This window comes from Corythoichthys intestinalis, chromosome 14, assembly GCF_030265065.1.
Source record: "Corythoichthys intestinalis isolate RoL2023-P3 chromosome 14, ASM3026506v1, whole genome shotgun sequence".
Lineage (NCBI taxonomy): Eukaryota > Metazoa > Chordata > Actinopteri > Syngnathiformes > Syngnathidae > Corythoichthys > Corythoichthys intestinalis.
Genome location: NC_080408.1, coordinates 7,109,105 through 7,132,789, shown reverse-complemented (window position 1 = coordinate 7,132,789; position 23,685 = coordinate 7,109,105). Strand labels below are relative to the sequence as shown.

At 41.1% G+C, this 23,685-nt stretch overlaps 1 protein-coding gene across 1 annotated transcript; it reads left to right on the top strand.

The window, feature by feature from the left end:
- The first annotated feature begins 406 nt into the window (after positions 1 to 406).
- On the top strand, positions 407 to 23,055 carry prss56 (serine protease 56). Its single transcript, XM_057857854.1, has 14 exons — positions 407 to 671; positions 7,813 to 7,971; positions 8,041 to 8,295; positions 8,447 to 8,636; positions 8,702 to 8,810; positions 8,895 to 9,051; positions 13,659 to 13,801; positions 13,920 to 14,079; positions 14,180 to 14,368; positions 14,464 to 14,655; positions 14,738 to 14,940; positions 18,883 to 19,387; positions 19,461 to 19,567; positions 22,268 to 23,055. The coding sequence occupies exons 1-14, from the start codon at positions 572 to 574 to the stop codon at positions 22,439 to 22,441; spliced, it is 2,643 nt and encodes an 880-aa protein (XP_057713837.1). The 5' UTR covers positions 407 to 571; the 3' UTR covers positions 22,442 to 23,055.
- The last annotated feature ends 630 nt before the right edge of the window (positions 23,056 to 23,685 follow it).

The following is a 23,685-nucleotide window of genomic DNA, read 5'->3' as shown; positions in this document are numbered from 1 at the left end:
GCGAGCTCACGCCGCGTCCCGTCAGTTGGCGGCGCATTCCTCCCCTCCGTTTTCACATCAGCACATATCCTTATCGTTCTAACTTTCTCCCTCTTCCTCTCCCATTAATTCATTCAAACAACACCCCCTCGCCTGCCGCCGAGCCAATCGGTCGGCCTTCGCCCCCCGCCTTTCCCTATCCGTGGGTCTCCTTTCACAGAACTAAACCTCTTTGTGATGTCCAGCCTTGGCAAGTTGCACCCGATTTGCTGTCACAATCTTAATGAATTCATCTGTTTGTGTATTGGCCCTGCATGGGAGCATCTCTCCCTCCCCTCTCCTCTCCTCCCCCATTCTAGTGTTTCCCTGGTGACTCTATATATACCAGGGGAGCAATCGGGAGCCACTTATTGTTCCACGACTTAAATTTACAGACAGATGCCCCGCACTGCAGACAATCAAGAGGAGGGAAAAAGTCTTCTGCAGAGACAGCAACCTGGACGCAGTCAGGCCATAGAAAGCCAGCATCACCTTGGCATTCTCTCACAGCGTCTCCCGGTTGTCCTCACCTGACGTCCCATGCGCTGACACAATGCTAGTATTCGTATCGCTGCTGTTCACGGGCTTGGACTGCTTACTGGCAGCTCCGGCTGGGAGAGAGGTCTACAGGATGCCGCAGAGTGCGCTCAAAGGTAAGCACTTAGATCAAAAAAGTTAAAAAAAAAACAAAAAAACAAGAGTTAGATGTCAGGCTCAAAAGATGTTGTTCACGCGTATCTGGTTTTATTAGATACTAAAGCTGGTAAAAAATATAATCTGGCGAACCTTTATGTCACTATCCAAGTATCAATACTTTTTTATGAGTATCGATACTTTAGATACTTCTAATGTGCGGCAACAAAGCCAACAAACTAGAAATGTCCCAATCCGATCACTCTCCGTCCTGCTGCTTTTCTTGGTCTGCAGTGCACTCTTAAATTGCTTGTTAAAGTTAACGATGAGTGACAGCTATTGAAGCTTTGATGTTGCTAGATAAGCCTGAGAGCGATATTCTTGAAAACCGCCGCATCGTTCAGCTTCTTTAAACACTTGCGGTAGTGTGAGTGGCAATAGCACGAATGCTATTTTTAGACCGCAAGGCTGCGTCACGTCACCATCGTAAACCGGAAGGGGGTCAACATAGGAGCGCACTCGCATAGAACCCATGCAAGTACTGCTTGATTTCTGCCGGTAATTTTTCAAAAAGAACATCCCGAGTAAACACTGCTGCTATGGCACTTGTACAAATGAGTCTAGGCATTACGACCGTCCACATATGAAGAAGGGACAAAATGTGAACAATGGATCAACTTGTACGGACGTCCAAAAGACCAGTTTAATGCCAGCTAAGTGAAGACATTCACCTTCATATGCATAAAACATTTTGTTGGCAGCCATGGTCCTACAAATGACAATCCCGATCTATTGCCTGCCATGAAGAGGTAACCCAATTTGATATTTTTACTAATTTTTTAGTGTGGCATTTTGCTGTGCTGCTTATGTCTGACAATGAATGAACTGAAAAAAAAATAAATTTTATTTATATATCACAACAGTACTTGTAGGCCTATTTTTCTAAAATACATATATATAAATAAATAAATTAGCCATGTTTGGCCTAGGTCTTTTGTAGGAAGTAGATTTAACAACCTTAGTAAGGGGGAAGGGGGGAAGTGTAAATAAATTAATAGAATAAGGATTCTATATTAATGAAAAAAATTAAAAGTGCTCGTTGGCTGTCACGAGTCGCACTTGCGATCACTACACAAAAATAGTAGGGCTGTCAAAATTATCGCGTTAACGGGCGTTAATTAATTTTTCAAAAATTAATCACGTTAAAATATTTGACGCAATTAACGCACATGCCCCGCTAAAACAGATTAAAATGACAGCAGTGTAATGTCCCCTTGTTACTTGTTTTTTTTTTGTGTTTGGCGCCCTCTGCTGGCGATTGGGTCCAAATGATTTTATGGGTTTAAGCACAATGAGTGAGCATGGTGTAATTATTGACATCAACAATGGCGAGCTACTAGTTTATTTTTGATTGAAAATTTCACAAATTTTAATAAAATGAAAACATTAAGAGGAGTTTTAATATAAAATTTCTATAACTTGTACTGACATTTATCTTTTCAGAACTACAAGTCTTTCTATCCATGGATCGCTTTAAGAGAATGTTAGTAATGGTAATGCCATCTTGTTGATTTATAGTTATAATAAACAAACACAGTACTTATGTACCGTATGTTGAATGTATATATCATCTTTGTGTCTTATCTTTCCATTCCAACAATAATTTACAGAAAAATATGGCATATTTTATAGATGGTTTGAATTGCGATTAATATATATATTTAATCGCAATTAATCGCTATACTAATATATATATTTAATCGCAATTAATCGCTATTCAAACCATCTCTAAAATATGCCATATTTTTCTGTAAATTATTGTTGGAATGGAAAGATAAGACACATGACGGATATATACATACAACATACTGTACATAAGTACTGTATTTGTTTATTGTACCAATAAATCCACAAATGGCATTAACATTCTTTCTGTTAAAGTGATCCACGGATAGAAAGATTTGTAGTTCTTAAACGATAAATGTTATAGTTACAAGTTGTAGTAATTTTATATTAAAACCCCTCTTCATGTTTTCGTTTTAATAAAATTTGTTAAATTTTTCAATCAAAATTAGAGTTAATATAATAATAAGAAGAATAAAAATAACAATAATAAAAATAGAGTGACCAAAGTCTAAGTTTTACGTGTATTTTGCATAGCTATTTTGATATGGAACGCCATTTCATTTTGCATTGTTGTTTAACTGTGTGTCAGAATAGGGCCTCATTACTATAGACTGAAGTGCTTTTCTTTTTGAGAACATTATTTTTTTTGGGAGAGATAGGAATATTATTTTTGTTGTGTTTTCACCAAATGATATTTACAGTGGGGAGAACAAGTATTTGATACACTGCCAATGGGTTTTCCCATTGGCAGTGTATCAAATACATGTTCTCCCCCTGTATGTTTGTTGTGAAGGAGTTGCCAATAAACGACGCGGTCCAAGGAACGCCTGTGTCCACTCGCCTTTACTGTATAACATATATCTGTACATATCTTACCCAAAATACAACAAGAGACACATAATTGCCACTAAAATAAAGAAAACTTACCGAAATATATCTGGAGCACAAATAGCAATTTGCATTGCATTGTGAATACAGCATAAACGTCTCACAACTACTAATTCTCCCACGTTTAGAAGAAATAACATGAGTATGGAACGGCGCTGCCCCCAAGCGGCTGGTGGCATTCTCTTCACTCTTAATGTCCATAAACGGCCTCATTGTAATCTGTTTGAGGCAATATGTGAGATGGTCATTCACCCAAACGCCTGCAGAGGGCAGCAAAACTCCATAAAAACAAGGGAGCGTTTCACTGTACTGTCATTTAAATCTGTCTGAACGGGACATCTGCGTTAATTGCGTCATCTGGCCATTCTCCTCTGACCTCTGGCATCAACAAGGCATTTCCGCCCACAGAACTGCCCCTCACTGGATATTTTTTCTTTTTCGGGCCATTCTCTGTAAACCCTAGAGATGGTTGTGCGTGAAAATCCCAGTAGATCAGCAGTTTCTGAAATACTCAGACCAGCCCTTCTGGCACCAACAACCATGCCAGGTTCAAAGTCACTCAAATCCCCTTTCTTCCCCATACTGATGCTCGGTTTGAACTTCAGGAAATTGTCTTAAACCATGTCTACATGCCTAAATGCACTGAGTTGCCGCCATGTGATTGGCTGATTAGAAATAAAGTGTTAACGAGCAGTTGGACAGGTGTACCTAATAAAGTGGCCAGTGAGTGTATATGTCGCAGGCCTAGCTAAACTAAAAAAAATGCGACTTAGTCCGGAAAATACGGTACATGCAGACAAAGCAATTACTTTGTTGTATGAATGACATCAGGTTGACTGTACCTTCTGCTATGCTTGACACTATACATCAATGGCATAAACAGATTATTCAATTAGTCGTTCAAATAAATAACAACTTCCTAACCAAATAACTGAAATTGGATTACCGGATGATCTCTGCACTGTTGGGAATCAAAGTATCGAAAAGTATCAAAGTATTGATACTGTTATGTTGTATCCCTATACGATTTTTGATTGCAAAAGAATAGATAGGTATTTATTTTTTTGCTGCATGACCACAGGTCACCCGAAATTTGATTTTTCACTACTTTTGATAGTAATGGAGTATAATTTTGCATTTTCCTTGTTAACACATTGGCTGCCATTGATGACACTTGACGTCCAATCTGTTTGAAGTGGGAGGGATGGCAACAAATTAGTTCATTCGGGGCCATCCCTACCAGTTCAAATGAATTTGGACGTCTACTAGTGATAAATGTATTGAAAGTTAAAAAATATTTAAAGTTTTTAGTTATTAAGAGCCACAAGATTTTACGTCTATCACTGTCAACGGCAATGAAAGAGTTCATAAAATAATAATAGAGTTGTCCAATAATGATCATTTTTAAACGATAAGCAATATCCCAATCTACAAAGAGCCAGTAGATGGCGACCAAAGCATTACAAATACAGACAGGCAAACACCAATTCCCAATTTATTACTTTTCATACTGACTATTTCTTTCTGGTGACGCATTAGTTTATATGTGATGAGTTTAAAATTCATTTTTCATTGCATCTAAGTTTGGAGAGTTTTAAAAGTTACTCTAAGCATAGTTGCTGTGACCAGCCCATGCACAAAAGTTGCAGACTTCTACTGTAATTTGTAACCTAGCATACATACTGGTGCAAAACCGATATTTTCCAATATTATTTCAAATGCTTTCATCGGCCGATATTATCAGACAACTCTAATCATAATAGTTTTGAGCTTTTTATTTACGTAGTACTGAAAATGGTTCTTTTTTTCGAGTATCAATATCTAATTGAAATTTTTAGTAATATGACAACAGTTGCGAAGTCGAGTCATTAAAGCAAGTGTTGTGTTCAACACTGCTGCAATTTAGAGTACACAACTTACATCATTTTGCCATTTTTAATGAATGTTTATGGCAAAGGGGGACGAAGCTAATTGCATGCTAGCTGCTGTTCGAGAGAGCCTAGAAAAGACTATAACAGTGTTGATTTTAAGTATAATTTCATAATTTTAAAAGCAAAACTGACGGTTAAAGCTTTGTCAGTTTCAAGCTAACACCGCAAGGTCCGAGCCTCACTATGGCTGCCTATCCGTGCCCCCCTGGGTCCGTCCATCCATGCCTGCCAGCCTCTGCCCGCTCAGCGCCGGCCCTCTAATTAAGTACTTCAATCAGTATCTCTGTTGTTAGTGTCCTTCCTGTGATGTTGTCGGCCGCTGAGGGGGGAGCAGCAGGGTCGGCGGCCCGATTGAAGCGTGTCTGTAGAAAGCCTCGGCGGCGCATTGAGCGTGAACTAGCCTCGCCGACATGTTGCCAACGAGCTCAAAGAGCGGCATGAGAAAAAAGGGGCTCCCGGCTCACAAAACTGCTTCAGTTTAAAACTTGGGAAAACGTGTTGAGACAAAACTGCTTAAAATATTGGATGACAAGCATTCAAGTCGAAGCTTTTCACGGAGCGAAGTAGAGGCTCCAGATAATTGACACGTGGACTGGTACTGCAAATAACAATCAACTCTATAAAGCTATTATGTACAACTTTTTCAGCTAGCTTTTAGCATAACATAGATGACAACATCTAACGCCGAGACTTTGTCACACACACTACATAAAATTAAAAAAGAATACCATTGGCCCGTCAAGATGTTATGACTGGGGGTGGGAACGATACTTGACACAAAACTCATGATAACGATGATATCATGATACAACAAATATGCATCAGGCAGACATGCATCAGGTTTGTTTTCATTGTTTCTCCAAAACACTAATACACAGAAAATCAAGCTCTATTCATTGTTCTGCTGTGAATTGGAATGCGTTTATCACTAGAAGACGTCCAATCCGTTTGAACTGAGAGGGAGGCAGCGAATGAATAAATGCTGCCATCCTTCCCACTTCAAACGGATTGGGCGTCTATGACCGTTAGTGGCAGCTAATGAGGTACCCCAAAAATCAACAGAAAATGACCTGAAATGCCCCAAAATTACCTCTTCAGCTGCCATTTCCTGTTCATTTTGGGGCATTGACAGGTCACTTCCTGTGGATATTGGGTTACTGAACAGGAAGTGACCCAAAATGAATAGGAATTGACCTGTGAATGCCCTAAAATGTACAGGAAGTAAACCAAAAATGCCCCTAAAACCGGAAAGATTGGCTGTGAATGCTCTGGCATAGACTTCACTATTAGTTGATGGAAAACGAGGCACGGGCCACTACATAGGGGGCCTGTTTTCAAAATCTCAAAATTTAAATATTTTCAAAACCAAAGACGCTAGCGACCTAAAACCAAAACAGGCAGATAACTATGCGGGCATTAAACAAGCATACATACTAAGCAGGAGCTAAAGTGAAAGGGCTGAGGGCGCACTCGGCTTTTAAGAGCAGCTGCCGATTGAAGTAAATCTTTAGAAAACAACAACGAAAGCCTGCCATTGTTACTTGGGATGTTACAATCGATGCTCAGTTGCGCACTCACTACTTGGAAAATAACAAATAGAAAGGTGTGGCGCAGCGTATGTTTTATGGAAGCGGAAACCGCAACCAAGAGTGCTTGAGCAGTGGCGATCCTGGAAGTGGTGACAGTTTTGACAGGCGGAAATGTCATGGAAAAAAACTGACCGCGTACCTCTCTGACTGGTGGTACCACAGAGTTCACTTATCGTGGTTTATTCTTCCCTTTCACATTTTTATACTCCAGTTTGGTCGGCATTGAGTTGGCTGTAATAAAACGCTCATCTCCATGTAATCCACGATGGGAGGACAACCAATGGGAACTGAATTGAAGCATTTTGTTGTGACGTACATTTGAAGGTTGAAGAAAAATGTGTGAATGCATTATCAGCTCATCACAGCTTGTTAAAGTCCAGCGAGCCGGCCGGAACTACATTTAAAATTGCAGTTTGGCGGAGAGGCACATGACCTCATCAAAAGTGCCAGAAATAACTTGCGAAGACATAGGTTCCTGACATCTGTTCTACACTCTAGATGATAAACTGTAATCAATGACTGTGGAAAAGAAAAGAGGAGCAGGTATGCCACGTCTTGATTGTCCGTCTCCATTGTTTACGGTGCCGTCATGCCGCACTAAAAATAGTGATTGCACGCTCCATGACGTCACTGTCGGGCTGTAGGGTATTGATAAGCATATGCTTTTTCCAGTCTGTCTATGTCTGTCTTCGGTTTCCTTAATGAAACTGATGATGATGACAATAAACATTTCATTCATTGACTTCCTTTGTATCTGATTGTTCTACGGTGACACTCGTCTATATTAAGCGGCGGGTAATATTAGCCGGCTAACTTATCTGTGTAAGTTGCTGCATGGATAAGAGGCACATTAGTGTAGCCGACATGTCATATCCGTCCTAGTGTAGACGTATCCTTAGATACCACTAGCCATAGTTTCACAAGCAGTCCTATCACTATGCATGACAGTTAAAATGTACTATTCAGTAATTGTGGGAAAAATTCTAAAACTGTTGACACTTTTGTTTCTTATTATTGTCTCACTAGGAAGACTTTTGCAAGTACTGCATATCTCTATATATCTGCATATCTTGGGCTTCCTGATTGTCTCCCAAATGTTTTACTTTGGCATTTGTGTCCACGTTTAGCTTTGTCCGATCGTGGCACTTTGGTTCTGGAGGCAGCCATGTCCAGTGCCCTTTCCGCTCTGGACCGAGCATCAACTGAGAGGAGTCGGGCAGAGGTGGGCTGCAGAGGATGCGCTCCCTGTTTGTTTCAGGACTGTGGACAGCCCTCTGGATCTTGCAGTAAGATTCCCTTTCACTCCACCACTTTCAAAATGACCCATTTTAACTCCCCAATTTCCGCCCCAACAGTTTCTCCCAGCAATGCCTTATCAGAGCCTAGCTGCGATGTCATCAGCAAAGCCCAGAAGCTTCAGGACGAAGCTGAGCGGAGTTGGGCCCTGAGCCAGGCCTGCGCCTTCTACCAACACCGCTGTCAAGTCGGCAACTTGGACAAAGAGAGCTGCATCAGAATCATGGGTGAGAGTTGCAGCGCCCGCGTCCTGCAGTGCAGCTTGCTTAACACAATGCAGAACCTGGAACCCGCCACTCAGACGCATGTGCAGGGTGAGGGAATACATCCTTCCGCATAAAGCATATGTACATATAATGTAGATAGCCAACTTCCAATTGCTAAATTCACAGATATCATACTGCTCATTAACAGCTAGGTGAATTAGCAACTCTTCCTCATGATCTGTTGTATCTATGCCTACAGCCGTGTGTGGTCAGAGGCTATCCTCAGCACACAACGTAACCCAACCTCGTTCCAGGATCGTGGGGGGGTCCCCTGCTCCACCGGGCAGCTGGCCTTGGTTGGTCAATCTGCAGCTGGATGGTGGCCTGATGTGTGGAGGAGTCCTAGTGGAGAGCTCATGGGTGGTCACTGCAGCACATTGTTTTGCTGGGTAAGGTCAGAATATACACAACTGTACACTCACTTAGTAAGTGCCATGTGCATAATCCTACACAGGAGCCGTAGTGAAAGCTACTGGACTGCCGTGGTGGGTGAGTTTGACATCACCAAGACTGACCCTGGTGAGCAGATTCTCAAAGTCAACCGCATCATCCCTCATCCTAAGGTAGCCTTGGATACGTAATTCCATTTGAATATAACAGGACATTTCTTGAAGTCCTTCGAGCTACATGTTTTCAATGTCTTACAGTTCAACCCAAAGACGTTTAACAACGACATAGCCCTGGTGGAGTTGACGTCTCCAGTGGTTCTTTCTGACCGTGTCACCCCTGTGTGTCTGCCCTCTGGGGTGGAGCCCCCTACTGGCAGCCCTTGTCTGGTGGCAGGCTGGGGCTCTCTCTATGAAGGTGAGTAGACATTTTGTTACAAGCTGAAGGGAATTGGTATTTTAGCTAACATGCTACTCGATAATCCAAGACATGCCTGCTTCTATTGCTATAGTACATAATAAAATATAAATATTACAACTATAGTGTAACAGCAATAAAATAGATCTAAAATATGAGCACATGTGAAAGAATATTTGCGTGAGCCGACAAAAGAGCCCATGATGCAACAAATGAATGACAAAGTGATAACAACAGACCATCATGCGGATAGCTGACGGTCCACATCAGACGCTCGCCATATGATGAATGACGAATAGTTCTAAGCTTATGCTTGGGACGACGCCATAGGTACACCGATGACAGCGTAGCCTGCTTGGACACCCTGCCGTAGCCTGGTGCTCGCCTCCCATAAATCCTGACTACATGTGGCGTGTTGCTCCAGGAATGGCAAGGACTGTGATTGGGTCACACGCCACGCATCACCAACTTTGGGTAACTTCGACAGACACGCAGTGGGTTTGCTGGTGTGATATTAAATGTTGAATTTGGCGAAAAAGATCGTTAAATCTGCCCGCTGACATCTGAAAAAATCGAAAGTGCATCTCTTCGTCCATGCTCCTTAGTGGGTGAACAAAGCCCCTTTCAGAATCCCAGTAAATTTCCGTGTAAGGTGACGCGGGATTTAGCCGTGTCAAGGCTTTCACACATGGGGAACTGTCCCAGGAATAAACCGGGTTGTATGTGTGAAAGTAGCTTGATTTATCCCGGGTTGGCGTCTCGGTGCTCTCTGTGCGGGGAGGACGGCTGGGGCGATTTTATAACCAGGCCATTGCGTCATTTTTGTTCGGCATCAGCTGTCACATTCTGTTGTCAGATCGTGTTTTGTTACAGTTTGTGGGAGCGTTCCCGACGTTGTACCTGCAGCCAATTCAAGCTCATCAAGACTGTGTTTAAGCCTAGGCAATGCAAGGGTGCCGAGTTTTAACTTGCTGGGCGCTATTCGACATCTTGTACTCTCGAATATTGTGCATTTGCTAGCTTGTTCGTCTGCCGCCCTTGTTTTGAAATCGTTATGCTGGTATTTGACTATTTATTTTGTGGTCTTATCGGCTCTCTGTCTACTGCTTAGGTTAGTATCATTGATCTAAGTTGACCGACTGTCACGGACCCATTGTGTTATTCTCCATTTTCTGCGTGTAATTTGTATTTAATAAACCCTTGAACGCTCCCTCTGTTGTTGTCTGCTTTGAGGTACAAACATGTTTCCGCAGTTGCAGACCCTAACATCGGCAACAAAATAAACCACACATTTCCAAAGATGGACGATGGACTCTATTCCTCGGCTCTACGATCCACTAGAAATTAAATCCCGTTATGTTTTCAGTTTAATTTTTCAATTTCCAGTTAGCTATGTTGATAATTGTGATGTTTGTTTGCCGCTTTTCGTCCTACTGCGAAGAAAGAAGAAATGTCGATCGGCCCGCCATGATATTTACGTCATCAGCCTTCGTGCCGTGACCCGGGAATCAAACGCGTGCTTTCACACAAGCCTCATCCCGTGAAAGTCTCAGACAAAAATACTTGGGCGCGACCTGTTAAATGTCTGCGTAATCTTCGTGTCTGTTGACCCGGGAAATTGCTTTCACACACAAGGGCTACTCGTTTAAATCCCAGGAGTTTAACAGTAATCAGGTACGCGTGAAAGGGGCTCAAGTGTGGTAAGTTCATCATTCTCTGCCTCGACTGGTTCAGTGGTCAGACAGACCAAACGTTTTCGGCATCTCCCATGTTTCAACATTGGAGTAAAATCAATTCTTTTTCGATTTCGATGAACTCCAGCTCGAGAAACAGCTGCTCTGTCTCTGACATAAAATAAACCAAGGAGTGCTAAGTAAAGCCCCCTAGTGACTGGGCGGCGAACTACAGCGCAATGCAGCACTTCTACACAGAGCTTCTTTATTTATTTATTTTCCCTTCAGGCATTACAAATCTAACAAACATTCAGCATTTATATGTGTTTACGATTAATTCAACCATAAAAGAAAAGGGCTGACGGGAGAAGCCGAAGCTTATTGAGACCCCGCCCCAGTATACCATAGGACACAGAAAAGATTGAATAACAATTTTTGACATTCAGATTGCGTAGTGATTACAAGGTTGTTGTTTTTTTAGTCCATTGTCGATCGTATCCATGTGCTCGTTATTTTGATTAGATCCAGTAGATTAGTTCATAATTCAGTGGTTAGTTTATTCAGTTGATTCGATCCAGAAGATGGGGAATAGCTAAGGACCGATGACTGGCCGTGTCCGCCACCCCCCTTTCGTCGACTTAATCCTCGTCGCAGTTTTCATTCCTTGCTGCCTCCCGACGAACATTCATCTCAAGGTTGTGGCAGTGTTGGATGTCGCCAGGCCATTCTTCACCTGTAATATATCATCACAGGCCTTGTTGAGGCTGACATTCACTCCAGCGATAGCATTGACCGCAGTAGTTGCTAATTCCACCGATCGCTATTGGTTATCCAACATTATGATGATGTTCCGACGAATCAAGTGTACTCCAAGCCCCTGCAGAAGAATAGCACCCAGCAGCGCAACAAAAAGAAAATCATCCTCGATGTCATTCCACTTTGAATGTGGTCAGACACAGAGGCCGCCATCTACCCCAGCTATCCTCCACATATCCAGACTTTAGGGTTTATCCCAGGCAGGCGCATTGTCCAGGTTTTGGAATGGAATGGAATTTTATTGTCATCATCATCGGTAGCATTGACAATCATTGACAATTACAAAATGTGATATGATTTGCCCAAAGGAACCGAAGAAGAAGACAAAGGCGGACGGGATGAAGCATATGCTTATCAGTTTCCCGTCCTCCATACAACTAAAGACGCACATTCAGGCATAGAACATACATTAAAACTGTACAATAACACAATCCACAATCTGAGTTTAGTAACTTAGCGTCCAGTCAAGCAGGTCAATTAATTTCAGGGCGTACAAGGTTATGGCTTAGTCATGTCCCTGACATTTTTGCATCTGTTTGCTGTGGAACATTTTGTTGTGGCTATGTGTGAGGCAAAAGTGATTATGAGTTATCACAGCTGGTGTGAGTAGCGGCAACAATTGGCACACACAAAGGTCACTGTAACAGTTTCATCAGACATGAATGTATAAAATCAAACAACATGCTGTACATATTTTATCCCAAGATTAATGTCTCCACAACGAAAACATGCTTATTATTCGTTTTATACAGTATCTTTTCCATATACCAGACATTTGAATCAGGAGCTCGGTAGACACAGCAGATAATTATGTTTTTACAATTGGGGATTAGGAGCTCAATTGTAATACATTCCAGGAGATTGTCAATCATAATTGCAACACCCCCTCCCCCTTTGATGCCCGATTCATTCGTGTCATGTTATGTCCGTGCAAATTAAAGTCAGAGCCTTTGTTATCTTTAGTAGATAATCCTTAGTGTGTTCGAGATTCTGGTAGAGACTCCTGCCGTTGATAAGTTTCAGTTTACCGTCCACATCCACGAGTTGTTATACTGGTTCGCTGTGTAGTATTTACAGTTATCCAGCTATTATAGTGAGCTGGTCAAGACTCGTGATAGCGTTTATCTTCATATCTTGCGTCTTGACAAGGATCCTGCAATCCGAGACCCAGGTGTTGGCTATTTTCCCAGCTTTTTTGAGTTAACGTGCTTTTCATGCAATTTTGGCATTTCGGCGAGTCAAGTTGTCATTCAAAAAAAATCTTCGACCCTTTCAGGTGGTTAAGCAGGGCAGTCTTGGTCTTGTGGTCTGCCAGCTTCATGAGCACCGTCACCGGTCCTCTCCCCCCAGATGGGAACAGAAGGCAGCGACGGATGTCCAGCGGCTCCATGTTTATTCCATACTCTTTCAGCTTAGCAATTGCCAGTTGCGCCACTGTGTCCCCTGGGCTAGGCGTCAGTTGTAATCCAGAAATGATGAGCTCATTTGCGCGCCGGCACTGGTCGAGATCGTCAGCCAAAATTTCCAGCCTCTTGATGTGAACATCTCTGTCCTCGACCGCCTGCTTGAGTTTCTCGTTTTCAGCGCGAACTGACTGGAGCTCTCTGATGATTTCTTGATTCTGGTTTTGAATCAAGCCAGTCAAGGAGACCTCCAACTTCTGTATGGAGGATTTTATTTCATCCAAGTCTCCAGGTTTCAAATTCTTTGGAGCCATACTGGGAGTCGAGCTTGCTGGCCCTGAGCGCTTATCCGTTAAGATAAGAGAGTGCTTCAGGAGCTCAGAGTGCGTCTGTACGCGGTGAAGGCTGAGCAGCGAATATGGCCGCATTGTAGAGAAGTTCTTGGCCAGGGCACTCAGTGGCCAATTGACCAGTTCCATGTCGTTACAGAATGTAACAATACTACTATTTGAAGTCAATTTTCTGTGCATTTACAGCCAAAAGATTATTTGTCCAAAGCTTCAAATGAGCTTCAAATGCTCATCGACGCCTTAGCTATACAGTCGGCCCGACGCAGAACCAGAAACCTTTAAATGCCAATAATACATACATGCCAAGATCATGACTTTCATGTGTACTCCAGAAAGAAATAATGCATGATACTGTCTCTATGCAGATGGCCCATCAGCTGACGTTGTAATGGAGGCCAAAGTGCCCCTACTGCCTCAGACCACTTGCAAGAATGCACTGGGAAAAGAGTTGGTCACCAACACCATGTTGTGTGCCGGCTATCTAACCGGAGGGATCGACTCCTGTCAGGTGGGTACCACTAACTGAGGCAGAAAATAATCTGTGTTCTCAAAAGCTCTTCACTTCCTCGCCAACTTTTCATTTGCTTTCTGGTGGTAAGTACATTGATGTAATGTCTTTTGTGTAGGGTGACTCTGGAGGACCGTTGATCTACCAGGACAGAAATTCTGGTCGCTTCCAGCTACATGGTATTACATCATGGGGTGATGGATGCGGAGAGAAAGGCAAGCCCGGAGTTTATACCCGTGTGTCTGCTTTTTCAGACTGGATTCAGGTTGAGATACAAAGTAAGTTTGAAGCCACAAATATACAACAAAAAACAGACTTTCTTAAAGTTCATACTGTATGAACAATTATGAACGGTTCCCTTTTGTCCCACCTTCTCAGAGTCGTTTGGCAGTCGGGAGCCGACATGTCCGGAGCTTTTAAAAACGACAGAAATGACAGAGGAGGAGCAAAGGTCAGAGTTCAGCACTCTGTGTCGCTTCTACACCCTCACGTGCCCCCCGGGCCAGTTGAGCAGCACCTGCAGTCGAATGGCAGAGGACAAATGTCTCACCCGATTCCAAAAATGTCGTACGTAGCATTCTTCAAAATAGATCTGTTACAACGAGCAACTGTTGAGTTTTTATGTGATGTTTTTATCCCTTCTCTCATAATCTTGCATGTAGAGCTTCGTTCGTTCCTGCAGACTCTGCTTGACCTGCTCCAGAGCGCTGAAGACTACATCAGGGACAAAGTAGACTTAACCTTCTTCACCCAGACTCTTCCACAACTGGTCGAACACATCTACAGCAGTGCTTTTCTTCACAACAGAGACAAGAGAGCCTTGGGTGGCAGTCACGATCTTGTGCAGATCAACGGTACGTATAATCCAACCAAACTTTCTTAGCTCTCACAAAAATCGAATCACTGGTGTTGCAACAAGTGTGTTATTCATTGTAGAGCAGCAAGGTGGTGCTGTGACACCAGAGGACCAGGGTTCCTTTCCAGCCCCTCCAGCTTTTTTCAAGGCGTTGGGCCCCTCTGTGCAAGACTGGGAGAATTACCTGGTAACAATCGCTGAAGATATGGAGACACAACCTAACGACACGTCCAAAGATAGTTCTTCCGCATTGTCAAAAGAGGAAGAAAACCTTTTCTTACAGGTACCAACATCCTAAATTGGTTTAGCTTGAATGAATAATGCACAATTCCTGAATAAAAAGTGAAAATTTTGACCAGATCCTTAACCAATTTCCCCCAAAATTATTGCCTAAAATGTTGAACGTCCTGAACCTGATACAGGCAATTGGACACGTTTTCGTACCTTTGCCAACCCTTCAATACTCGGAGGTTATGTCTTCTGTTCTGGTAACACGGTGTAGCATTCCCAATGTGTATGCATGCAAACTCACGAGGCGACAGAACTCTCTGATGTCAGGAGCTCACAATTCATTGCACGCCAGCAACAATGTTGGCCCCAAAGTCATTGGAAGACAATAAAATCATTATGTAACCAGATTCGTTTCATTTGATGTATTGTAGATCAATTACATTTGCCAAATGAGGAAAGAATAATATAAACTCCATTGTGTAAACACGAATATTTTTCTTCACGTTTCATTGAAGTGAGGGTTTTTACTTAAGCAATTGCAATCCTTAAACTGACACAAAATCACAACAGAGCATACACGTGGTGCTAATCTAGTTGACAGACTTGTAATCAACAGTGTTGGGAATAACGGCGTTATTTTTTCAGTAATGGGGTAGTCTAATTATTTTTTCCGCTGTTACAACTAGGGTTGTTCCGATCATGTTTTTTTGCTCTTGATCCGATCCCCGATTGCTTTTTTTTTTTTTTTGCTCCCGATTCAATTCCAATCATTCCCGATAATTTTTCCCGATTATATACATTTTGGCAATGCATTAAGAAAAAAATGAATAAAACTCGGACGAATATATACACTCAACATACAGTACATAAGTACTGTATTTGTTTATTATGACAATAAATGCTCAAGATGGCATTTACATTATCAACATTCTTTCTGTGAGAGGGATCCACGGATAGAAAGACTTGTAATTCTTAAAGGATAAATGTGACTTTGTATATTGTGACTAAATATTACCATCTAGTGTATTTGTTGAGCTTTCAGTAAATGATACTGTAGCCATTTAACTGTTCTGCCAAAATGCACGATGGGAAGTGCAACCATGACTGTGCAAAGTGGCACCAATTGATATATCTTCTCTGTGTTGTGAAATAACATGGGGTTTTAAGAAAAAGATCAACTACTACCTTTCTTCCCCACGTTGCTTCCCACGATATTTCTTATTGTTGAGAGAGGGATTTTAAGGCTTTAGCCAATTTAAAAATGGCTTCAAAGACTGCCAAAATCCACTCTACTGATTTTACGCTGCCTTTTAGCTCTATATATAGGTAAAACGGCGCCATTATAGATTGAACGCGACAATGCGTGAGTGGGTCGTACAGCGCATGCATTAATTGCGTTAAATAATTTAACGTGATTAATTTTTTAAAAATCAATTACCTCTGTTGAAGCGATAAATTTGATAGCCCTACATTAAGCCAAAACTAAAGACGCTGGATGAGTGAAAGACATTTGGTTCGTAACGTTAAATACAATTAGAAAACGATTTAATAAAAAAAAAAAAAAATATATATATATATATATATATATATATATATATATATATATATATATATATATATTAAAAAAGGCATGTCCGATAGTTTTTTGCCGATTCCGATACTTTGAAAATGACGTGATCGGACCCGATCGATCGGCATCTTTAATATTTTTCTTCACGTTTTATTGGAGTGAGGGTTTTTAGTTAAGCAATTGTAATCCTTAAACTGACACAAAATCACAATAGAGCATACACGTGGCGCTAATCTAGTTGATTACAGACTTACATAACGGCGTTATTTTTTTCAGTAACGGGTTAATCTAACTAATTATTTTTTCCACTGTTACAACCAGTGTTGTTAATTTTATATTAAAAAAGTAATTAATTACAGTTACAAATTACTTCTCCCAAAAAGTAATTGCGTTAGTAACTCAGTTACCTGAATGTAAGAGTAATTAATTACTTGGCAAAGTAACTAGTGATCATTGTCATGTTTTTTTTTCCTCAAAAAAAAAAAAAAATAAAATAAAAAAAACAGGTCACACAAAGTGAAGTTTAAAGGGTTTTTAGGACAACTGGCCCCAGCCCAATTCTTTACCCTCCACTTAACTAGACACAAGGGTATTGCAATAACTAGATAGTAACCTTTGCTATGTGTGGAAGTCATTTAAAGTTGTGAATCAACCATTAAAGTTGTTAAAATTGCTCCTGTTATTGCATTAGTTCCCTTTTGTCTACTTTCAACAAGTTTTAAAACTGTTTCATCATTTAAAGATAGATTTAAGTCAAGATTTTGCCGATTTAGGAGCATTTTAGATTAAAAAAAAATGTTACTTAGGTTCGCTAGGAAGGATCTCTACATCAAAGCCTTCCTGAGAGGTCTACTGCTTTAAGATGGCGGCTGTTTACTAACACATGTAGTCCTTAAAACGTGTTGCCAATGCAGCCATGTCTGTCATTTGCATCTAGTTCTATAATATGTGATATCTACCGTATCATGTGGGCGTAGTTTGTAGGCTATGGCTACAGTCAGGTATAATTGGAGCCACCTAGCATCGCGTTTGCAACGGCGTCTTCCCCACTCCTGCTCTGCTCTCTAGTCTCCGTGACTCCGTCTCTCTCAGACTTACTTTTTTTATTCAACCAACTTAGTAACGCACACCTTTCCCGCCTCAGTAACAATAACGGCGTTGCCAAGATGAGAAAAGTAATTAATTAGATTACTCATTACTGAAAAAAATAACGCCATTAGTAACGCCGTTATATTCTAACGCCGTTATTAACAACACTGGTTACAACCCCGTTACCGTTACTGACGGTCAAAAGCGGTGCGTTACTTTGAATTAATTGAAGAGACTACCAGCCGTAGCAAGTCTAATCTGCTCTGTTTATTTGTCATCCAAGACTTGGGGTGCGTTCAGGTTCATGGCAATGAAAATAGTAAACGCACATAGCCTACCTTTGCAAGAACGATGGAGTTGCCGTTTGATACGGTCATAATGTGCGGGTCCTGCACCCATCCGCAGCAAAACTGTTCGTAGCTTTGTAGCGCTTTGTAATTTCGGAATTGCTGATGATTTTAGTAACATACACCAAAGAATAAATACATCAGAATGTCCATTTTGTGTAATTGTGGAAGCCCGTTGACATCTTTACTTCATTTGTCTTCGGCTTGCTCGTAACGGTCAACATTGTTCACATCCTTAAGTTTGATCACATATCTGTTCTTCGACTTAGTAACGAGTTTGTCTCTTTGTGGAACTGGCAAGTTAAAGTTTAATGTCCCGCGAGCCAGACCTTCTTCCAATATGGCTGCGTTGCTGTCAAATGTCACGAGATCCCCCATTCTTTGACGTAAACTCTTGAGCCGAATAGCGCACGTACTTCAGAGCCGGTGTTTTCACACACAAACCGGAACAGCGCGTGCGGCAAACACACACACGCAAAACAGATGCAGAGGGATATGATGGCAGAGCATTCAGAGGAAAATTTGTCCTTTACGAGGTGGAAATGTAATATTTCAAGTCAGTCGAAATAAAGGAAAGAACGTGCATGTAAAGTGTAATTTATGTCCCGTGGCAAAGCTTTTGTCGACATCTGTGCTAAGCAATTCAAATCTGTTTATTTTGGTTGCACTTCAAGTGTTGGATAAATCTGTTGCTGGTGAGGTGCAATAAATATTACAAGGTTCTATAACACAACTGCCTGTCTGTTCTTCTCTATTCAACTGACTCGAATACTGCTCAGAAAATTGCAAATTCTTTGACATGCAACAACTTCTTTTTAAAGTAACGGAAATAGTTACTTTCCCTGGTAGCTAGTCACTTTTACTATAGAGTAATTCAGTTATGTGCTCAGTTACTTTTTGGAAGAAGTAGTGAGTAACTATAACGAATTACTTTTTTAACGTAATGTGCCCAACACTGGTAATCAATAGTTCTACATGTTTCTTCCAGGCAGGGGACTCCTCTGTACTTCATCTTGAGAAGGAATATCGAAATATTATCTCAGCGTTACGCTCCAAACTGGACTCTAAAGCTGCCCCGCCCATCCTTCACTTGGACCTATCCTATATCCAGGAACGTTCTTACAGCCCTCCTCTCCTTCCAACATCTTCCACAGGACTGTCAATCAACACTGGTCCTTCCTCTTCACTAAAACCCAAGAAACCTTGGTCACTTCTTGCAGCCCTAATGACTGAAATTGATAAACTAAGGTCAAGTGAATCCTTGACACAAAGTGAAACAACCGTCACTTCAGCTGATGGGTTGTCGGACCAATTGGACAATCTCAGAAGGTTATCAGCTTCGGTATCCACACCAGTTCCACCAAACGACAGAGATCTGGAAAAGACGACATCTCAACCCAGACAAACTCTGCATTTCAGAAATCTTTCAAGTTTACACAGAAAACGAAGAAGCCTTCTTCATAAGAGACAAACACCTAGTCCCGGTGGTAAAGGTAGGCTTTTTCTCTGACAGCTCGCAATGCTATACGATAAACGCTCCCTAAAATCTTTGGATTGTTCTTACAGTTTGTCCGAGTGTTCGAGAGACTTCACAGCAAGTCAGTCAAGTGAGAGACTCTTACAACTGGGTGCTAAATATCCCAAACAAGAACCTCCGTATGAGCTTTCAAGAGGTAATTCATCATTCACAATCACATGGTAGCAGAGTGGTTAGCACGTCCGCCTCACAGTTCTGAGATTGCTGGTTTAAAGAGCATACGACAGGAGAAAAAAAGTCTTTTTCAACCTTTTTTGAGCCATGGCACACTTTTTCATTCAAAAAATCCCAAGGCACGCCACAAGCAAAAAAAATGTAAAAATCCATTTCTGCCGACTATTTTGCCAATATAAAGTCGTGTGTTGAATAGGAATCAAACACAAAGAAAAACATATTCTAATCATATTTTTACTGACTTGATGCCTGGGCCCCTACGTCGGAGTAGGTATCACTGTATCCCTGTTGAAAGTTAATCACACTATGTTCAGTTCTTCTTCACATTCTAGCGGGACTCTCCGAAAGGAAATGGTCTTTGCTTCCTTTTGACGGCTATTTTTTGCTTTTGCTAGCTAGCCTCTACTGCTACCCCCAATGCCAATCTTACCTCTTACACATCAATAAACAAAGTTATTAGCTACCTATTGACAGCTACTGGTATTGAAGACAATATTATCGAACATTGGACTAGAGGTGTGCAATAGCACTGCCCTCACGATTCGATTCGATTACGATTCGGAGGGCCACGATTCGATTCAGAGGGTCACAATTCGATTTGGTTCGATTCGCCAATGCATCGCGATGCATTAAAGCCTGGGATGCATTAAAATTCTAAAGCAAAGCATATTGTTCGTGAATCATGAGGCAACACAAGCGGTCAGACATTAAACAACTTTTTATTGGCTCTTGTGTCACTCCTGGTTGAAGTCAAATGAAAATACTTTCAGATATATATATTATTTTTTTTTTTTTAAAAACAGATCACAGCCTTTAATTAGTGCTTTGAATGAGACAAGGGCTTTCTCTTTTTTTTACACACAGTAGCACCCTTTCACACAGTGCAACATCTGAACTTCTGTGCAAAATCAGTTATAACAGTCACTGTATTTTAGTCACAACGACCCATCAATAAAAATATTCAAGTAAATATTAAAGAAAACGACAAAGAAAATATTGTAGTGCAGCAGCATCTTTATCACAATATCAATCCAGTGATCAGTTCAGTTGCAAACAAAACATCAACTAAATTGCAATGTAGAACAAAAGTAAGTGCAATAGAGGTTAGATCGGGCCTAAAAAATACAGCCCGACCCGACACAGCCCGCTGATATTGAAGCCCGACCCGGCCCGAGCCCGATCAATTAACTAGATTTGCAGGCCCAGCCCGAAAAACCCAATTTTTAAAATTTTTTTAATTTGTTGGAGTGACGCGGAAAACAAAACGCAGCAACAGCAATTTATTTTCATTTCTTCAAGTTGGCAGAAAAAAAGTTTTCTTTATGTTTAAATAGTCTACATATTTTTATGATCATTATAAAAGCATTTACACAACCAAATAACGCCGGCAAAGTTTAATATTAAAAAAAAAAAAAAAAAACATGCGGTTTTGTAGACACACAGAGGAGAAGATTAAAAAGGATCACATTTGTGTTGCCTTTGTGTGCATAAATAAAAGTGTCTCTCGTAACGAATTCTCAGTTGGCAGAAAAAAACGCAAGTTTTCTTAATGTTTAAATTGTCTACATATTTTTATGATTATTATAAAAGCATTTACAAAACCAAATAACACCGGGAAAGTTTAATATTAAAAAATAAAAATAAAAAAACATGCGGTTTTGCAGACACACAGAAGAGAACATTCAAAAGGATCACATTTGTGTTGCCTTTGAGTGCATAAATAAAAGTGTCTTTCGTAACGAATTCTCAGTTGGCAGAAAAAAACGCAAGTTTTCTTAATGTTTAAATAGTCTTCATATTTTTATGATCATTATAAAAGCATTTACACAACCAAATAACGCCGGGGAAGTTTAATAAAAAAATGTTTTTAAAACATGCGATTTTGCAGATACACAGAGGAGAAGATTCAAAAGGATCACATTTGTGTTGCCTTTGTGTGCATAAATAAAAGTGTCTTTCGTAATGAATTCTCAGTTGGCAGAAAAAAACGCAAGTTTTTTTAATGTTTAAATAGTCTACATATTTTTATGATCATTATAAAAGCATTTACATGAATGCTTAACATTTTGAGCCTGACCCGCACAAGATCTAACCTCTAAGAGATAGGACATAACTTAACAATGGCTGAAGCGGAGAAAGAGGGAGCGAGAAAGATTATTGAAGCACCTAAGACATTGAAAGCAGACATCTGGAGACATTTTGGCTTCTACGAGGTTGATGGGAAACTTGACCAGAGTTATGCGGTGTGTAAAAAATGAAACATGGAAATAATAATACAAATGGAGAAACCAAATCCGTTGCATCAACGGAATTGCGCAGGGGAGATTTTTGAACGTACTTATATATTTTAAAATGCGCTGAATCGATTTGACTTGTTGCCCGCATCGAATCAAATCGTCCATGCCCCGCATCGGGATGCATCGCTGCATCGATTATTGTTGACACCACTGCTGTCTATGTGCCCTGCGACCGGCTGGCAACCGGTTCAGGGTGTACCCTGCCTCTTGCCCTTTGTTAGCTGGGATAGCCTCCAGCACTCCCGCGACCCTCGTGAGAATAAGCCGTTCAGAAGACGGATGAATGAATGAACAATCGAGAGGTCGGGGGGCTTTTATGATGAACGATCAACAAAACAATGAGTTTGGTTTCTCTTCTGTTTCAGATTTTAGTGGATCTAAACTCTAAGAACGATCGAGGACTCTATCAAGCAAGGGTCAGAGCTACTGTGGGAGGACGACCTCTGACTTTCTACAGTCTTGTAGGCCTGGAAAATGAATCGTTCTACCGCAGTGTGCCAAGGATTATATCCTTAGCGTTGGAGGCCCTCAAGACTTAACGTCAGTGAAACCGCAGAACTGCAGAACTCAAACATTCTTGTTTGAAAAGCCCCGAAGGACTGCGGTCCCGCTTTTTTTACGGGACTCAAACGCACACTGGTTATTCCTTTCGTGGAGAGTATCCTTCGGCGGGATTCAGCCAGATGGAGTTGGAGAGCCAGATTACGGCTTTACCTAAAACAGGGGTCTCCAAACCATTCCACATAGGCCCGCAGTGGGTGCAGAATTTCATTCCGACAAAACAAGACACCTTTTCACCAATCTGGTGTTTTACAAGTCTAATCCGTTGATTGCAGTCAAGTGCTGCTTCTTTTAGCAGAAACCTCATCGGTTAATCTGTCCAACCCAAGACCACAGCAGCCCTTGAGGACCGGTTTGGAGACCCTTGACCTAAAAACTATGAATGTATCCTTCCAGCTATCAACCAGGCCTCACAACAGCCTTGTCTAACTTATAAATCTGTACAAATGCTAAGTTATTTGTATTTCAAAGTCTTTCGCAAAGGTTGACCCTCTTGTGAAAATCACAGATTGTTATTCTTATTTATTTGTATAGACAAAAAAATCATTTGTATTTTTGTAAAAGCAATATATATAAATATATGAATGACATGTATAAAGCTCCTATTAACACTACGGCATTCAGGACTTGTCATTCTTGAGCAAATGTTTGATGGGAGATGTTCAAATTAGCTGCTAGCTCAGCTGCTAATCCGACGGTATTTTACAGCAGAGGGGTATCTGTCACACAGCCTTGACCACAAATCACACCGTGCATGTGATTACTGATTGGCTGGTACTGTGACCCCGCGTTGAACTCATCCCGCCGACCATTTAAGAGTAAGCCTTAACATCAACAGAGCAGCTGCTGTAAACAGTTCCTCCTGTTGTCCATCCATTATTCCAAGATGGGGGAAATGTAACAGGACCCTGAATTAAGAAGGCATTTCTCATTGTGAGCTGGCAAGGCTATGAAGGGTCCTTGTTGCCACTTGGCAGATCGACCATTGCGATATGTGATCCAGAGGTTTTCCGATCATAGCTAAAAACTTTAAAGGGATACACGGATAGAAAGACTTGTAGTTATTAAAAGATCAACGTTCATATGAATTAAAATAATTTGACATTGAAACTAAGGTTGTTCCGATCATGTTTTTTTGCTCCCAATCCGATCGCGATCGTTTTAGTTTGAGTATCTGCCAAACCCGATATTTCCCGATCCGATTGCTTTTTTTTTTTTTTTG

Coding starts and splice junctions, on each gene's coding strand:
- prss56 (XM_057857854.1), top strand. CDS start 572: ATGCTAGTATTCGTATCGCTGCTGTTCACGGGCTTGGACTGCTTACTG. Junction 14,656..14,737: donor CGATCTTGTGCAGATCAACG/GTACGTATAATC, acceptor TATTCATTGTAG/AGCAGCAAGGTGGTGCTGTG. Junction 19,568..22,267: donor TCCGTATGAGCTTTCAAGAG/GTAATTCATCAT, acceptor CTTCTGTTTCAG/ATTTTAGTGGATCTAAACTC.